This window comes from Chiloscyllium punctatum, chromosome 32, assembly GCF_047496795.1.
Source record: "Chiloscyllium punctatum isolate Juve2018m chromosome 32, sChiPun1.3, whole genome shotgun sequence".
Classification (NCBI taxonomy): Eukaryota; Metazoa; Chordata; class Chondrichthyes; order Orectolobiformes; family Hemiscylliidae; genus Chiloscyllium; species Chiloscyllium punctatum.
Genome location: NC_092770.1, coordinates 40,015,081 through 40,030,296, shown reverse-complemented (window position 1 = coordinate 40,030,296; position 15,216 = coordinate 40,015,081). Strand labels below are relative to the sequence as shown.

Below are 15,216 nucleotides of genomic sequence, written 5' to 3'. Positions count from 1 at the left end.
TCCATGCATGTCCCAGCCCAACTTAGCTGATCAAGGGTGGTCAATGCCTCGAAGTTGGGGATGTTGGCTGATTCAAGGACGCTAATGTTGGTGCATCTATCTTCCCAGTGGATTTGCAGGATCTTGCGCAGGCAGCATTGATGATGCTACTTGAAGTGTCTGCTATAGACAGTCCAAATCTCAGAGTCATATAGGAGGGTGGGAATCACCACAGCTCTGTAAATTCTGTAAATGTATAATATGATGGATGCAATAGATATCTTCTCACTTCAACTGGAATTTGAACTAATGTATAATCTTTTGTATTCAATTTCCCTCACAATGTACAATAATGTTCTATTAGCTTTCCTAATTACTTACTACTGTATATCTGCATGCAAGCTTTGTAGAATTCATGCAGTAGGGTTCCTAGAACTGTGTTTCTAAGTTCTGTAGTCTCTAACCGTTTCTATATGTTGCTTTTGTTTTATTATTCTTGCAAAAATAGACAATTCGGTATTTCCCACATTAGACTCCATTTGCCAACTCGCTTAACCTACCTTTTGTGGCCTTTTTATGTCATCTTGCTTTCATGCTTACCTATCTTTAAGGTATATGGGCACAACATGTGTGAAATTAGCATTTTATTATGTGAGACTCTTTTTTTTTAATCAGTGCTTTGCTGATCACATTCCTAGGTGTTGTCCACTTTTCCATAAAGAACACAAACTGATGTTCCTGATGGCTAAATCTGTTTAGTAACTTGAAATAAATACCACGAACTCAGCTGTTTTGAGATGCCAGTTATGATGTGTCTGGTATTCTTGGAACCCCTGCATAATTTTCACAACCAACCTGTTCAATCATTTCTCTGTGCTATTTGCATCTCTTGTCTGTTATGAAACTTTGGTTACAGAAACATGATTTTGACACTTGTGTTAGCTGGGATGATATCGATACTGAAAAACGTCCACTGTTTTGTTTGGTGAAAGTGACAAGTTTTAATTTAGCTTGCTCGGAATTTCATATCTTTTCTGTCTTCTACTTAAACAGGAATTAGAAGAGGCTCTCCTGATAAATGATATTGACTTTCTTGATGACCTGATTGCTTGTTTGCTTCAAGGCTGCTATCAGCGCAGAGACATCACGTATGTATAAAAATCCTTTTCTTGTTTACAGTTTTACGAGAATGGCTGTAGCTTAAGCATTCCATTGTTGATGTTTCTAGTCAAATTTGTCAGGAAAATAAGTAAAATTTTGAAATCCAAAGGAAGAGTCATGTTTGCTAGCTTAAAGTTTAGTTTGGTTTAATCAATTCAAAATAAGCATTATAAATTTACTCCTGATATACTATATAATAGTGAAATTTGACTTCTTCAGTACCATAACTCAGTGGCTCTTGTTTTCACATTGCTTTTGTGTAATGGTTGCCAACCCTGAAATCAGGGTCTTCACAAAATGCATTTTGAATAATATTAGCTGCCCCAGAATTTGTAGTCCTATAGTTAAGCTTAGTTTTAAAGTAAATGTACTGCAAAGAGGAATAATGTTAGCAAATCAAACATTTCATTAAACTTAGGTTTTTTTCATATTTTGAAATATATTTAAAATAATCTCAAGTAACTGCAGCCACAATCTCAGCAATATGTACTTCCCACAAGAATTCAAAGTGAATAGTAAATAGGCACCTAATCATTGTCGATAGCTAAATATGCATTTATGGTTTCAATTGGTGTGTTGGCAATTTATTTCAATTTATCTTCTTTTATGTCAATTCTTTCAAAATTTTAAATCTGAATTCACACAATATTTGAACAACCTTAAGGTTGCATAACAGATGTTGCATAATCCAATGTAAATGTCCTGTTTCTCCTTTTTTGAAATTCCGACTTTTAAGTTGTACATAATTCTTATTCAGAGTTCTTGGATTTAGGGTGATGCTGTTATTTTCTGTGCTTGTGTTCAGATTGATTTTCTTTCCCACTTATTTGCAATCCAGTATCTATAGATCTTTATCTCTCCTGCAGCAGGATGTAATCCTTGATGTGATGGGGAAGATGATGACCTAGTGATATTATCACTAGATTATTAAACTAGAGACCCAGGTAATTTTGAACAGCCAAGTTCAATTGCCAACATGGCAATGGTGGAATTTGAATTCAGTAAGAAGCTGAATTGAGAGTCTAATGAGAATGAAACTGTTGCTGATTGTCAAGAAAAACCCATCTAGTTCGTTAATGTCCTTGAAGGACTGCTCTACACATGACTTCAGACCCACAGCAATGCGGTTGACTCTTAACTGCCTTCTGGATAATTAGGAATGAGCAAATATTGCCCAGTGACACCCATACCCTATGAATTAATTTTCTTTAAAAATGTGATTATGTAGATGTTTTGGGTTACAAGCTGTTTCTTTTGGTGTGTTGATGCAAACCATGTGAGGAAGAACTTTTGTTTCTCAGAGCTTAAGCTATTTTAGACATTTCTTTAAATTTGGAAGTAACTTTTGACTCTTGTTATTCTGCATCGACAATGTTTTTTCTTTCTTCATTCATGGGATGAGGATATCGCTGGCCAGGCAGCATTTATTGCCCAGTTAAGAGTCAACCACATTGCTGTGGTTCTGGAGTCACATGTAGGCCAGACCAGGTAAGGACAGCAGTTTCTTTCCCAAGTGAACCAGATGAGTTTTTCTGACAATCATCAATAGATTCATGGTCATCGTTAGATTCTTAATTCCTGATATTTTTATCGAAATCGAATTCAAATTCCACCATCTGCTGTGGCAGGATTCGAACCTGGATCCCCAGACATTATCTGGGTCTGTGGGTCGACTGTCCAGCAATAATACCCACTATGCCAAAGCCTCCCCAATTGGTAATGGTCAAATTTCAGCTGGCGGCACTCTGATCTAGCAACTCAACTCAAAACTAGACATGCCTGCAGGAATATGGGCCATTGGCAGCAGCAGTGTTGTATTCAACTACAATCTCCTGACCCACTTTATCACTGACAGTACTATTATCTTCAAGCCAAGGGATCGGCCAAGATTGCAGGAGAGCACCTAGGAGCAGTACTGGGTATACCTTTATTTTAAAAACGTCAAGCTTTTTTACTCTCATGCAGATTGCTGTTCTGGCCCTTTTTTTAATAACTAAAGAAAGGAATTCTGCAATTCTGGGAGATTTCACTTGGGTCCCCCTCAGCAATGCCAGACATACTTCAATTCTGACTGCTCTTTCACAGTATCGAACTATCAGAGAATGGCAAGCCACGCCCCCTTTTCACAGCAGTCAAATGTCATGTTCTGAAATTTAAAATTCCTGGCAGCCACCTTGACAATAGCTGTCAAAGTATGTTTAATACTAGTTTATAGAGTCATAGAGATGTACAGCATGGAAACAGACCCTTCGGTCCAACCTGTCCATGCCAAGCAGATATCCCAACCCACTCTAATCCCAGCTGCCAGTTCCTGGCCCATATCCCTCCAAACCCTTCCTATTCATATACCCATCCAAATGCTTTTTAAATGTTGCAATTGTACCAACCTCCACCATTTCCTCTGGCAGCTCATTCCATACATGTACCACCCTCTGTGTGAAAATGTTGTTCCTTAGGTTTCTTTTATATCTTTCCCCTCTCACCCTAAACCTATGCCCTCTAGTTCTGGACTCCCCGATCCCAGGGAAAAGACTTTGTCTATTTATCCTATCCAGGCCCCTCATAATTTTGTAAACCTCTATAAGATCACTCCTCAGCCTCCAACGCTCCAGGGAAAACAGCCCCAGCCTGTTCAGCCTCTCCCTATAGCTCAAATCCTCTAACCCTGGCAACGTCCTTGTAAATCTTTTCTGAAGCCTTTGAAGTTTCACAACATCTTTCCAATAAGAAGGAGACCAGAATTGCATGCAATATTCCAACAGTGGCCTAACTAATGTCTTGTACAGCCGCAATATGGCCTCCCACCTCCTGTACTCAATACTCTAACCAATAAAGGAAAGCATACCAAACGCTGTCTTCACTATCCTATTTACCTGCAACTCCACTTTCAAGAAGCTATGAACCTGCACTCCAAGGTCTCTTTGTCCAGCAACACTCCCTAGGACCTTACCATTAAGTGTATAAGTCCTGCTAAGATTTGCTTTCCCAAAATGCAGCACCTCGCATTTATCTGAATTAAACTCCATCTGCCACTTCTCAGCCCATTGGCCCCTCTGGTCCAGATCCTGTTGTAATCTGAAGTAACCCTCTTCGCTGTCCACTACACCTCCAATTTTGGTGTCATCTGCAAACTTACTAACTGTACCTTTTATGTTCTCATCCAAATCATTTATGTAAATGACAAAAAGTAGAGGGCCCAGCACCAATCCTTGTGGCACGCCACTGGTCACAGGCTTCCAGTCTGAAAAACAACCCTCCACCACCGCCCTCTGTCGTCTACCTTTGAGCCAGTTCTGTATCCAAATGGCTAGTTCTTCCTGTATTCCATGAGATCTAACCTTGCTAATCAGTCTCTCATGGGGAACCTTGTCGAACGCCTTACTGAAGTCTATATAGATCACATCTACTGCTCTGCCCTCATCAATCTTCTTTGTTACTTCTTCAAAAAACTCAATCAAGTTTGTGAGACATGATTTCCCACGCACAAAGCCATGTTGACTATCCCTAATCAGTCCTTGCCTTTCCAAATACATGTATATCCTGTCCCTCAGGATTTCCTCCAACATCTTGCCCACCACTGAGGTCAGGCTCACTGGTCTATAGTTCCCTGGCTTGTCTTTACCGTCCTTCTTAAACTGTGGTACCACGTTTGCCAACCTCCAGTCTACGGGCACCTCACCTGTGACTATTGATGATACAAATATCTCAGCAAGAAGCCCAGCAATCACTTTTCTAGCTTCCCACAGAGTTCTCGGGTACACCTGATCAGGTCCTGGTGATTTATCTACCTTTAACCATTTCAAGACATCCAACACTTCCTCTTCTGTAATCTGGACATTTTGCAAGATGTCACCATCTATTTCCCTGCAGTCTATATCTTCCATATCCTTTTCCACAGTAAATGCTGATGCAAAATATTCATTTAGTATTTCCCCATTTTCTGTGGCTCCACACAAAGGCCGCCTTGTTGACCTTTGAGGGGCACTGTTCTCTCCCTAGTTACCCTTTTGTCCTTAATATATTTGTAAAAACCCTTTGGATTCTCCTTAATTCTATTTGCCAAAACTATCTCATGTCCCCTTTTTGCCCTCCTGATTTCCCTCTTAAGTATACTCCTACTTCCTTTATACTCATCTAAGGATTCACTCGATCTATCCTGTCTATACCTGACATATGCTTCCTTCTTTTTCTTAACCAAACCCTCAATTTCTTTAGTCATCCAGCATTCCCTACACGTACCAGCCTTCCCTTTCACCATAACAGGAATATACTGTCTCTGGATTGTTGTTATCTCATTCCTGAAGGCTTCCCATTTTCCAGCCGTCCTTTTACCTGCAAACATCTGCCTCCAATCAGCTTTCGAAAGTTCTTGCCTAATACCGTCAAAATTGGCCTTTCTCCAATTTAGAACTTCAGCTTTTAGATCTCTTCTATCCTTTTCCATCACTATTTTAAAACGAATAGAATTATGGTTGCTGGCCCCAAAGTGCTCCCCCACTGACACCTCAGTCACCTGCCCTGCCTTATTTCCCAAGAGTAGGTCAGGTTTTGCACCTTCTCTAGTAGGTACATCCACATACTGAATCAGAGAATTGCCTTGTACACACTTAACAAATTCCTCTCCATCTTAACCTTTAACACTATCGCAGTCCCAGTCTATGTTTGGAAAGTTTAAATCCCCTACCATAACTACCCTATTATTCTCACAGATAGCAGAGATCTCCTTCCAAGTTTGTTTCTCAATTTCCCTCTGACTACTGGGGGGTCTATAATGCAATCCCAATAAGGTGATCATCCCTTTCTTATTTCTCAGTTCCACCCAAATAATTTCCCTGGATGTATTTCCGGGAATTCCTCCCTCAGCACAGCTGTAATGCTATCCTTATCATAAAGGCCACTCCCCCACCTCTCTTGCCTCCCTTTCTATCCTTCCTGTAGCATTTGTATCCTGGAACATTAAGCTGCCAGTCCTGCCCATCCCTGAGCCATGTTTCTGTAATTGCTATGATATCCCAGACCCATGTTCCTAACCATGCCCTGAGTTTATCTGCCTTCCCTGTTAGCCCCCTTGCATTGAAATAAATGCAGTTTAATTTATTAGTCCTACCTTGTCCCTGCCTGCCCTGACTGACTCACTTCTGTTCTCAACTGTACCAGTCTAGATTGATCTCTTTCCTCACTATCTCCCTGGGTCCCACCCCCCTACCTTACTAGTTTAAATCCTCCCAAGCAGTTCTAGCAAATTTCCCTGCCAGTATGTTAGTCCCCTTCCAATTTCGGTGCAATCCGTCCTTCTTGTACAGGTCACTTCTCCCCCAAAAGAGATTCCAATGATCGAAAAATGTCAATCCTTCTCCCATACACCAGCTACTCAGCCACGCATTCATCTGCTCTATCCTCCTCTTCTCTGGGAGGATAGGGTGCCAGATAGGTAAGGGGCAGGGTGCCAGGAGTTAGACTACATATTTAATAGTCTTTTCCTGAGTAACTATTTTACTTAATTCCAAAAGAACCATCCAATGTCTCTGATTTAAATCTAGACTTTTGCTGGAATCCTTGTGTAGATAAATTACCCAGCAACAAATTCATTTTCCCTGGCAATTCCTTCAGCGTATGATACAACAGAAATTTGGAAAGTGCCCTACTATCTACTCCTATCTATGCTGGAATACCAGCTGTCTGACCAGTGGAATATGTGCCTGATGGTGCTACTGTGGTGAAGCTACAACACATGATTGTTTGCATGCCAAACAGAAGCAGCAAACAATAGACAAAAAGAATTGATTCCACAACACAAGGTAATTTCAAAGATCTATGGTCCTGCCACATGTAGATGTGAATGGTAGTGCAGTGTTAAACACAGGACATGAAAAAGAGGACCTGGACATGAAAAGGAGGACCTACACATGTCCCCATCCTCCGTGATGAGACAACATAGCACATCAGTGCAACATATAAGGATGAGGCATTTTCAAGCATCTTCAACAGTAAATGTTGATTGGATGTTCCACTTTGGCCTCACTCTGAGGATTACAGTTACCAGACTTCAGAAAATGTAACTCCACATGATATCATGAAACAGCTGTTGGCACCAGATATGGCAAATAGGGTGGATTCTCATTCTCCACAATTATTGACAAACCCTAGGTAAGCAGTACAGTACAGCTTGGCTACATCACTGACACCTGCCCAGTAGTTATACAGATACTGCTCACAAAATGTAGGGCAAATCCAATCCAGCCTTTGACTACTTTATTAGTCTTCTCTTGATTGTCGGCACAGTACTGGAAGGTGTAGTCATTATTTCAGTCAAGTGGCATTTGTTCACTAATGTTCAGTTTACATTCTATCAAGGGTACTCGGCTCCTGATTTTGCACAGTCCTGATCCAGGCGTGAAGAAAAGAATTGAACACCGTGGGACGCAACAGTCACTTTGACACAAGTCTGTAGCATCAAGGAGCCGTGATAAAATTTAAATGTTTAGGAATCTAGGGAAACTATCCACATATTGCAGTCATACCTAGGAAGGAGAAAGCGGAGTGTAGTTGTTGGAGGCCAATCACCACAGTCCTAGGACATCACTGTAGGAGTTCCTCAGGATACTGTCCCAAATTCCAACCATCGTCAGCTGCTTCATCATGCCCTTTCCACCGTTATAAGGTCAGAACTGATGACTGATACTATTTGCAACTCCTCAGATACTGAAGGAGTCCATGATGGTATACAATGAGACCTGGGCCACATGGATTGACAAGTTACATCTGTGCTTCACAAGTGTCAAGTACTGACCATTCCCAACAAGAAAGAATTTTACTACCTCGTTTCGATGGCATTACTTTGGCTGAATCCCCTACTATCAATATCCTGTGGGGTTATTATTGATCAGAAATTGAATTGGACCAGCTAAATAAATACTACAACTACAAGAATATGTCAGAAGCATATCTGTCTACAATGCACAACTCAGGAGTGTTATGGAGTATTCTACACTTATTTGAGTGAGTACACCACCAATAACACTCAAGAATATCAATGCCATACATGACCAAAGCAGCTCATTTGATTAGCTGCCTGTGCACTCACTCAAAACTCCCTCCACCTTCCTGCACAGTGTCAGTAGCATGTATTACAGAGGAATCTCAATTATTTGAAGAACACAGGTGGGGAGTATTTTGTTCAGTTAATCGAATGCCAGATAATCAACTGCCGGACAACATAGTTAGCCAAGCATTGGGACTTTGCAATCTTGTTTGGATAATGTGAAATTCAGTTAATCGAATGCCAGATAATCGAGGTTCCTTTGTACATGCAAAATGAAACTTACCAAGACTCTCTGAACAGCATCTTCCAAATCCAGGACCACCACACCAACAAGGATAAGGGCATCAGTCTCATGAGAACAACACAAAGTTTCCCTCCAATGTCACACACAATCATGTCTTGCAATGATATTGCTGTTCCTTCACAAGTCAAAATTTGCTTGGTCAAAATCCTGGGACAGCCATCCCAACAGCACTGTGGTTGTACCTGCACCAGATAGACTGTGGCAGTTCAACAAGGGAGCTCACTACCACCCATCTCAAGTGTATTTGGGATGTGCAAAAATTGCTAGTCTGGATAGTAACATCCACATCACATGAATTCATACAAAAAAAGCTAAGTGGCAAATATGTTTACATAACTCCATCTGAAGCATTGCTATCTCACATTTTCACGCTAGATTTTGCACCTATACAGGGTGTTATAACAACCAGAAAGGAATCTTGGAAATAGAAGAAATGCCAACAAGATTGGACTGTATTACCCTTCAACATCACTCCACCATTCATTAAGCTATTGACTAATCTTCTCCTTGCTACACTCTTTTATCCCATGTCCCTTGATTCCCTTATGGTCAAAACATTGAGTGTGAAACAAACAAAATACTGGAGAAACGCAACACATCTGGAAGCATCTGTGGAGACAGAAGCAGTTAACGTTTCAAGTCCGCTGTGCTGTGCTTAGGTTCGAGCTCTCTGTGTTTAAGCAGGCTTCAAGCTCTCTGTTTAAATGGGCTCAGGTTCTCTATGTTTAAGTGAGTTCGAGCCCCCATGAGGAATAAAGTGAGAAAGGGGTTCCCATGATGGTGAAATTTGAGGCTCTGCAAGGCTTTGCTCTGGGGGAAGAGAATGACTTGGATTGTGGTGCCATGTGGTCCGCTGTGAGGGCTTTCTCTTTTTACAAGTGTACTTTCAGTGAGAGGATACAAAAAACAAGAACTGCTGAAATTAAGGCTGTACTAATACTCCGGTTGAGAAAGGAAAGTTTCAGTGTAGATTGTGCCATGCTGAGAGTGTTTGATGTTTAAAAATTTAGTTTGTTAAAATACTGGTTCAGAAAATCTTTTTAAGTAACTGTTTTGCCTTGTTTGAATCAGGATCTCAATTTGATGTGTTTTGTGGGCTATGTAGTGGGGCAGATTTTGTTTTTACATTGAAATTGTACAACATTATGTCCTTTTTAAAATTATCAAACTTATAACCTTTAAAACAAATTGAGTGCCTTGAGCCCCTGATTTGTTTGAAATTCTACAATGCCTGTTTAAAAAGAGAATTGGGTCAGTGGTCATGCTTTCGCCAGATGAAAGTATTATATTAAAATATCTTTGCTGCTGTGTTTTTAATGCAGAGTGTTCACAAAAAGAAGAGTGCTTTTAAGTTTGATGTTTTGTTAAGATTTTCTAGAGAATATTAGATCTTCAGGTTGAGCTGTTTAGATTCTTTCAATTATTGTTAAGACTTCATTAGTCCCCTTCAATCACAAATTCAAAGAATGTTGTTCTCTACCAAAATTGCCACCGTAATTTCGACTGTTTTATTTGGGAAGTTTCATTTGGAGAAAAGATTTTAAAATATTCAGCATTTGTTTCCCATGAATATTTAAGATTTAAATCTGAACTGAAACTGCCTCTTCAATTGCTAAAGCACAGGAAACATTTTGTTATTTTCTTGCTGTTCCAGACTTTTGAAATACTTTTCCTGACAACTTTCACATTACCAAGTATCAATTTGTTAAAGGAAAATAATTTTTGAATAACTTGAATGGAGTCCCCCAAGGGTTTGATTCTAGGACCATTGATTATTGTTTATAATGGACTGAATTGCTTAGGCAGTACAATTTAGAAGTTTATGATTGTATAAAACTTGATAATGTCATAAATAGTGAACAGAGTAACAGACTTCAAGAATTCAAAGAATGTTGAACTAGGCAGACACAATTTAGTGTCGTTAAATGTGTGACAGACATTGTAAGGAGGGAATGAGAGAGGAAATGCAAAGATAACTTTCAGCAGCTAACATCTCTCTAGAGTTTCTGAATTCACAGATAAAGCACACCATTTGGACCACCGCCCACCCCTCCACAACCTGATCCAAGGGATTCAATCAGCTCCCCAGTCATGGGCATAAAAAGTGAAGAAGTTAATTGCAATGAAGAGGAGATCGGTACGCTTTTTGTCAGTGGCCTTCCTACGGACATTAAACCACATGAGCTTAACCTTGTCTTTCAAGCATTTAAGGGATATGAAGGTTCACTGATCAAGCTAACATCAAAACAGCCTGTTGGCTTTGTTACATTTAACAGCAGAGCAGGAGCAGAAGCAGCAAAGAATGCTGCATTCATCTAGTCTGCAGTTGCAACTGCTGCACTGCATGCTCAGCTGCACTGGTATCCTCCATCTGAAGCATCTCCAGAAGAATAGAAGTCTCATCAGTTTTGTGAAACATTTAACTGCCCTTATCCAAGAATTTAGATTTCTCCGAGGAGTTCAATGCAAAGACAGACTGAATTTTGTTTTCGGGTTGGACTTTATGAAGGAGATTTTGGAGAACTGGCTCATTTCCACTCTACTTGGAGGGGATGGAGTGGTCACTGGGACTGTTGATTTAAGAACTTTACTGGTGAATATTTTTTCTACATGGGAGGATTCTGCAAATTCTAATGACTGTAACAAACTAGTAATTTTTGTTGTTATAATCATTGTATGCTGTGTGTCATAACTTGCTTAAAATACTGGCTGTCAGAGTCTTATGAAAGCTAGTAATGCCATTGGTTATCATGAAATGATAAAAGGAGGGAATGAGAATATGTATGGGCTATAAGCAGGCAGGGAAAGAGTTAAGTTCTGAGTTTTGTGAAATGAGGTTCAGCATAGCATGAATCAGATCAGATAAGAACTTACAGTTAACAAAGGGGTGCTGGAGGCAAGGGTAATGGGTTAACAAGGTAGAAATGCATTCATTATGTAGAGCTATTTTACAATATTGCAAACATTCAGTATGTGAAGTCAGTTTAACAAGGTGAAAAGTATTCATTATGTGAAGTCAGGTATTCATTGTGTAACAACAGATGGCTTAATCTTTACTATTGATACTCGTTGATTGTAATGGTCACCCAATTAATATGTATGTTGCCTTATCTGGATGCTACTCCCTGTAAAATGACTACATAGTTAATTAAGAAACTGCAGTTCCAGGGAAGACCGAGAACTCATGTCTCTGTGTACATGGGCAATCGTTCTCTCTCCCTCCAGGGCCCAGAATAAAAATGAAGGAGATAAAAGCATACTGTGTCTCTGAGCGTTTTGCTTCAACTGAAGGGGGGAAGCAAGACGACATAGGGAATTCCAAAGATTCGCAACAGTTTTGAGTTTAAAAAAACTTAAACTTAGAATCAAAGTGAATAATTTTGCAGTCCCTCTCATTATACTACTAGCTATAACTCTGTTACTGGCTCACTTAATCTGTCTCTTTGCTCGTGGTGTTCTCACAACCTACATATCCATTTGGCTTTATATCGGCAGCAGACTAAACAAAGAGGCAGAGAGTAATGTATTAAGTCATTGATACAGCTGACTTAATCCACTAGTCACAGCAGGCCAATTTGATAATTTGTCCTGTTTATGTCTATTCCTTGCTGCTTGCCCATTAGCCCCCAGATTACTAATCCTCCAGCTATGTAAATATATTACCAGCAAATCCATGAGTTTTTGTTTTGGTGTTTTAACATGTTGCTTGGAACTTTTTCTAGTTCCATAGCCCAGACCTACCAGTTCCCTTTTATCTATCCTAACTAGCTACCTAGCCAAATTCTCAAAAAAAAGAATAACTTTGTCAAAGTGTTTCCCTTTATTGAACCAGTTTGTCTTTGTCTGATTAGTCTAGGATTTTCTAAATGCATTGCTAAAACTTCCTTTCATGAAATCTAGCAAGTCATTCAGAAATTATGCAATGTCCAGACAGCAGGAGAAAAAGACCCTATTTTTGAAAGAAAAACTACATTTATCTTTTTCAGTTCATTTTAAAAATGGTCTCTTGCCAGATTTTCACATGGCCGCTGTTAAATGTAGAAGAGGCAAGTTGATTGCTGCCAGAAAATTTCCAGGACAAATTATCAGAACAAATGTGATGTCATCACCTCCTGGAATGTGATGCTCCTTACATCGAATGAACATTCCAGCCAAGCCAACGCAAAAGAATAATAGCAATTGAAATGTTGTAAGGAGTATCACCATGAACTTTGCCAGTTCTGACAAATGAGACCAATGATACATGTTAAAACTTGACTTGGTGCAAATATTTGCAGTTGTCTGCTGCAAAATCCAATGGTTTCCTGGGAGTGAACGTGAAAATTTACCTTGTTAGCAGAGTGTCTCAAAGGAAAATCCATGTCACATAATTGAAGGTGATGGTTTGTTGACTATTGTTGTCAGTCTGTTCACAGCATCAGAAAAGTAAAATCCTCCAAGCTTGGGGAAACCTCCCACTTGTGGTCTCAATACCTCCAAGTTTCATTTCTGGAAAGAAACCTGTGCTTCACCAGGAAAGTGAACCAATTCCCAGATTAAGCTACCACACTTTCACCAGGAATTTAACTGCGTCTGAGTCTACCCCCCTCCCTCACTCCAACCTCTCACCCTCACAACGCGCAGCCCTCCAATCCCTCTGCTCCAATCCCAACCTCACTATCAAGCCAGCAGATAAAGGGGGCACAGTGATAGTCTGGCGCACAGACCTCTACATCGCTGAAGCCAAATGCCAACTCGAGGACACCTCTTCCTACCGCCCCCTCGACCATGACCCCACCCCCCCCCATCACCAAACCATCATCTCCCAGACCATACAGAACCTCATCACCTCAGGAGATCTTCCCACAGCTTCCAACCTCATAGTCCAGGAACCCCGCACTGCCAGGTTCTACCTCCTTCCCAAGATCCACAAGCCTGACCACCCTGGCCGACAAATTGTCTCAGCATGCTCCTGCCCCACTGAACTCATCTCTACCTACCTCGACACTTTCCTATCCCCCCTAGTCCAGGAACTCCCCACATATGTTCAAGACATCACCCAAGCCCTCCTCCTCCTCCAAGACTTCCGTTTCCCTGACCCCCAATGCCTCATCTTCACCATGGGTATCCAATCCCTCTACACCTCCAACCGCCATGACCAGGGCCTCCAAGCCCTCCGTTTTTTCCTCTCCCGATGTCCCCAACAGTACCCTTCCACCGACACTCTCATTCGTTTGGCCGAACTGGTCTTCACCCCTTAACAATTTCTCCTTCGAATCCTCCCACTTCCTCCAGACCAAAGGGGTAGCCATGGACACACATATGGGCCCCAGCTATGCCTGTCTCTTTGTTGGCTATGTAGAACAGTAAATCTTCCGTAATTACACCAGCATCACTCCCCCACCTCTTCCTCCGCTACATTGATGACTGCATTGGCGCCACTTCATGCTCCCGCAAGGAGGTTGTGCAATTCATCAACTTCACCAACACATTCCACCCTGACCTTAAATTTACCTGGACCATCTCTGACACCTCCCTCCCCTTCCTGGACCTCTCCATCTCCGTTAATGACGACCGACTTGACACTGACATTTTTTACAAACCCACCAACTCCCACAGCTACCTGGATTACACCTCTTCCCACCCTACCTCTTGCAAAAATGCCATCCCGTATTCCCAATTCCTCCGCCTCCGCCGTATCTGCTCCCAGGAGGACCAGTTCCACCACAGAACACACCAGATGGCCTCCTTCTTTAGAGACCGCAATTTCCCTTCCCACGTGGTTAAAGATACCTTCCAACACATCTCGTCCACATCCCACACCTCCACCCTCAGATCCCACCCCTCCAACCGTAACAAGGACAGAACATCCTGGTGCTCACCTTCCACCCTACCAACCTTCGCATAAACCAAATCATCCGCCGACATTTCTGCCACCTCCAAAAAGACCCCACCACCCCTTTCCCTCCCCACCCCTTTCTGCCTTCCGTAAAAATAGTTTCCTCCGTGACTACCTGGTCAGGTCCACGCCCCCCCTACAACCCACCCTCCCATCCTGGCACCTTCCCCTGCCATCGCAGGAATTGTAAAACCTGTGCCCACACCTCCTCCCTCACCTCCATCCAAGGCCCTAAAGGAGCCTTCCACATCCATCAAAGTTTTACCTGCACATCCACTAATATCATTTATTGTATCCGTTGCTCCCAATGCGGTCTCCCCTACATTGGGGAGACTGGACACCTCCTAGCAGAGCGCTTTAGGGAATATCTCCGGGACACCCGCACCAATCAACCACACCGCCCTGTGGCCCAACATTTCAACTCCCCCTCCCACTCTGCCGAGGACATGGAGGTCCTGGGCCTCCTTCACCGCCGCTCCCTCACCACCAGACACCTGGAGGAAGAACGCCTCATCTTCTGCCTCAGAACACTTCAACCCCAGAGCATCAATGTGGACTTCAACAGTTTCCTCATTTTCCCTTCCCCCACCTCACCCTAGTTCCAAACTTACTGCTCAGCACTGTCCCCATGACTTGTCCTACCTGCCTATCTTCTTTTCCACCTATCCACTCCACCCTCCTCCCTGACCTATCACCTTCATCCCCTCCCCCACTCACCTATTGTACTCTATGCTACTTTCTCCCCACCCCCACCCTCCTCTAGCTTATTTCTCCACGCTTCAGGCTCTCTGCCTTTATTCCTGATGAAGGGCTTTTGCCCGAAACGTCGATTTTACTGCTCCTCGGATGCTG

General features: G+C 41.9%; 1 protein-coding gene across 2 annotated transcripts in view; it reads left to right on the top strand.

Annotated features, from left to right (window-relative positions):
• Positions 1–15,216, top strand: part of LOC140458085 (chromatin remodeling regulator CECR2-like) — a 140,723-nt gene that overhangs the window by 51,120 nt on the left and 74,387 nt on the right. For both annotated transcript variants that reach the window (XM_072552143.1, XM_072552142.1), the window contains exon 2: positions 1,033–1,127. In XM_072552143.1, the coding sequence (XP_072408244.1) occupies positions 1,033–1,127 (95 nt within the window). The remainder of the gene's footprint in view (positions 1–1,032; positions 1,128–15,216) is intronic.